The 3600-nt window shown below is 49.9% G+C and overlaps 1 protein-coding gene across 1 annotated transcript in view; it reads left to right on the top strand.

Moving 5' to 3' along the window:
* The first annotated feature begins 110 nt into the window (after positions 1-110).
* The window catches only part of LOC122547615 (serine/threonine-protein kinase WNK3-like), a 15131-nt gene continuing 11641 nt past the window's right edge, over positions 111-3600 (top strand). Inside the window, exon 1 of the mRNA XM_043686217.1 lies at positions 111-276. Coding sequence (XP_043542152.1) covers positions 121-276 — 156 coding nt within the window. The 5' untranslated portion in view covers positions 111-120. The remainder of the gene's footprint in view (positions 277-3600) is intronic.

Genomic DNA, 3600 nt, shown 5'->3' on the forward strand with positions numbered 1-3600 from the left:
CAATTCTGCTGCCGATTCCCCCCCAACCCCCGCATGTAAAAGTCTCTTGTAGCGTCTCTCTCCCCTGCGTGTGGCTGCTAACTGGATGCCGACTCCTTGCTGCAGGTGGAAAATAACTTCATGCTGGAAGTTCAGAAGCCGAAGTTCATTGAGGAAATGCGGGCCATCATCGCGACTTCCCAGGAAATGCTGAGCCACCCAGTGGAGGGTGAGCGGGGCACAGACACAGCTGCCCATCACCCCCCAGCAGACCTGGGTCAGTCCGACAGCGGGGCGGTAAGTCTGAGCAAGTGGCGAGAGAGACCCAGAACGGAGCGGTGTCGCTGCGAGGCGAGACGGTGTGTCCGCCATCCGAAGAATGTCGCTGTGTCAGCCTCGACCCACTAGGTCTCCCGGCGCCTCCAAAAGGTGCCGCACTTGTGGCTGGATGGGACTCGGAGAGGGCTCTCATCCCTCCTGAGAGGATAGGGAGGGAGCGAGAGAACGGTGACCCCTTTCCCTTCCCCGCACTTTCCGGCCCTGTTCCCAACCTTCACCCCAAAAAATCGTCTTAGGGATAGTGACAGCTAGAGAGCAAGCCCACACCCACCGGGTATGACCTCCACTGCTGCAGTGAGTATACCAGCTTTGCCCTGCCTGGGCTTCACCCCCATCTCCCTGGCCTAGCTGGAATGCATCACTCCTCATTCTCCTGAGATGGCCAGGAGGACCATCCAAAAGAAGGTGGGGAGTGCAGATGCTGGGGGTCAGAATGGAAGAGGGTGGAGCTGGAAAAGCACAGCTGCTCAGGCACCATCCGAGGAGCAGGAGAATCGATATTCAGGGGCTGAAGCCTGATCAAGGGCTAATGCCTGAAACGTCAACTCTCCTGCTCCTCAGATGCTGCCTGACTGGCTGTGCCTTTGTAGTGCTGTACTCTTCGACAACAGAACCATCCCTCCAGCCTACTCTATCATTCATGGACGAACCTGCTGGTATCCTGCATCACCTGGACACTATCTGCCTCGTCCCTCGATCAATCGATTTAGGGCTGCATGGTGATTCAGTAGTTAGCACTGCTGCCTCACTCAGCCAGGGACCCGGCTTTGATTACAGCCTCTGGCGACTGTCTGTACGAGGTTTACACATTCTCCCCGTGTCTGTGTGGGTTTCTTCCCACAGTCCAAAAATGTGTAGGTGAGGGTGGATTGGCCGTGCTAAATTGTCCCCATTGTGCCCAGGGATGTGCAGGTTATGTTGCATTGGCCGTGCTAAATTGTCCCCGTAGTGCCCAGGGATGTGCAGGTTAGGGTGAATTGGCCGTGCTAAATTGTCCCCGTAGTGCCCAGGGATGTGCAGGTTAGGGTGGATTGGCCGTGCTAAATTGTCCCCGTAGTGCCCAGGGATGTGCAGGTTAGAGTGAATTGGCCGTGTTAAATTGTCGTGTAGTGTCCAGGATGTGCGGGTTAGGGTGGATTGGCCGTTAGTGTCCAGGATGTGCGGGTTAGGGTGGATTGGCCGTGCTAAATTGTCCCGTAGTGTCCAGGATGTGCGGGTTAGGGTGGATTGACCGTGCTAAATTGTCCCGTAGTGCCCAGGGATGTGCAGGTTAGGAAGGATTGGCCGTGCTAAATTGTCCCATAGTGCCCAGGGATGTGCAGGTTTAGGTGGATTGGCCATGAGGAATGCAGGATTACGGTGATAGTGTCAAAGGGTTAGTTCTGGATGGGATGCTGTTCCGAGATTTGGTACCGATTTGATGGGCCATATGGCCTCTTCCCACACTGTAGGGATTCTGTGAACGATCGCAGCTTCGCTCGCAACCCCCTGACCGAGCGTGCACCAGTTTCTGGGGTTGGGCCCTTACCTACTCATGTGCTGACCAAAATGCCTTCGAAAGGTTGTAATTGTACCCGCATCTATCACTCTCTGAGGTAGTTCATTCCACACTCGAATCACACTCTTCATAAAAAAAAGTTGCCTTTTAAAAGTCTTTCTCCTCTCGCCTTAAAAAAATATGCCCTCTGTCTTGAAATGCCTGACCGTAGGGAAAGGAAGTCTGCCATTAACCCTATCTATACCCTTCATGATTTTATAAACCTCTCTTTGGTCAGTCCTCAACCTCCTACGCTCCAGTGGAAAAAGTCCCAGCCTGTCCTTATAACTCAAACCCTCCACTCCCGGCTACATCCTGGTATATCTTTTCTGACCCCTCTCCAAGTTAATGTCTTACTTCTAACATGATTTGGAAATGCTGGTGTTGGACTGGGGTATACCAAGTTAAAAAATCACACAATACCAGGTTATAGTCCAACAGGTTTATTTGGAAGCACTAGCATTCGGAGAGACGTTCCTTCATCAGGTGGTTATGGAGTATAAGATCGTAAGGCACAGACCTTATAGCAAATATTTGCAGTGTGATGTAACTGAAATTATATTTTGAAAAAGACTTGGATTGTTTGTTAAAAGTCTCTCATCGTTTAGAATGAACACGTTGCTTTCACTTCTTTCATGTGTAAATCGCTGAACTTTTTTAAAGTTACATTCTCAAGTGAACTTGAACAATTGGTGTCATGTCGGTCCAGATAATGCATTGAAGGTGTGAGATGCCCTGTGTGAGGCTGTCTGTGCCCCAATGCTCAGACTGATTCTAATCTAAAAAACGGATTTACAGAATCTTATGTGGATTCATGCAGTTTTTGAGCAAAATAAAATGTATTGCAGAATTACATTATATGGGGAAGGAGGTCAAACTGAGCCCTGTGTTCCAGGTATGGTTCAGATAAAGACCTATATATATTTGCAGCGAGATGCCCTTGCCCCCGCTCTCACCCTTGCCCTCCATCCCGTTTGCCCTCCTGCTATCAGGTTGTAGCTGCTTGTTAAATTTCTGTGAATGCCAGGAATTCCTTCTGAGAATGAACATTTCCTCGTCTCACTGTACTTTGAAAATAGTTGATGTTTCATAACCTTCTGAGCAGAGTGGATAGTATCCCGTTTGCCCAGTAGTTAATGTTATCGCCTTACTGATTAATCCTTTTGGCAGTTTTGCATGCTTCACATTGTTTTTCTCTACCTCGCCATGATAACGTCATTGAATTGGATTGTGGATAGCCAATCCCTAAGCGCCGTTCTGTGTGGCACTGTGCTACCCCTGTTGTGCTGAAAATTACCTGTCAATTCCCTCCGTTTTCTATCTGTTAAACAAATCTTTAACTGTACCGCAATCCCAGGGGCTCTAACCCGCATCTAACCCCATGCTGTCCCTGTCTCAGGAGAGTTTGATATGGGGGTGGGGACAGTGTAGAGAGAGCCTTATTCTGGATGTAACCCTGTGTGTTGTCGTGTCCTGGGAGTCATAGTCATAGAGTTATACAGCATGGAAGCAGACCCTTTGGGGCACCTCGTCTCTACCCCCCCAACCCCCCACCAAATTTCCCAAACTAGACTGGTCCCACTTGCTTGTTTTTGGCCCCTATCCCTCCAAACCCTTCCTGTTCATGTACCTGTCGAAATGTCTTTTCATTGTTCTAACTGTACCCGCATCTACCACTTCCTCTGGCAGCTCATTCCACAAGTGAACCACCACTGTGTGAAAATGTTGCCCCTCAGCTCCCTTTT

The sequence above is a fragment of the Chiloscyllium plagiosum genome, unplaced genomic scaffold, assembly GCF_004010195.1.
Source record: "Chiloscyllium plagiosum isolate BGI_BamShark_2017 unplaced genomic scaffold, ASM401019v2 scaf_13424, whole genome shotgun sequence".
NCBI lineage: Eukaryota > Metazoa > Chordata > Chondrichthyes > Orectolobiformes > Hemiscylliidae > Chiloscyllium > Chiloscyllium plagiosum.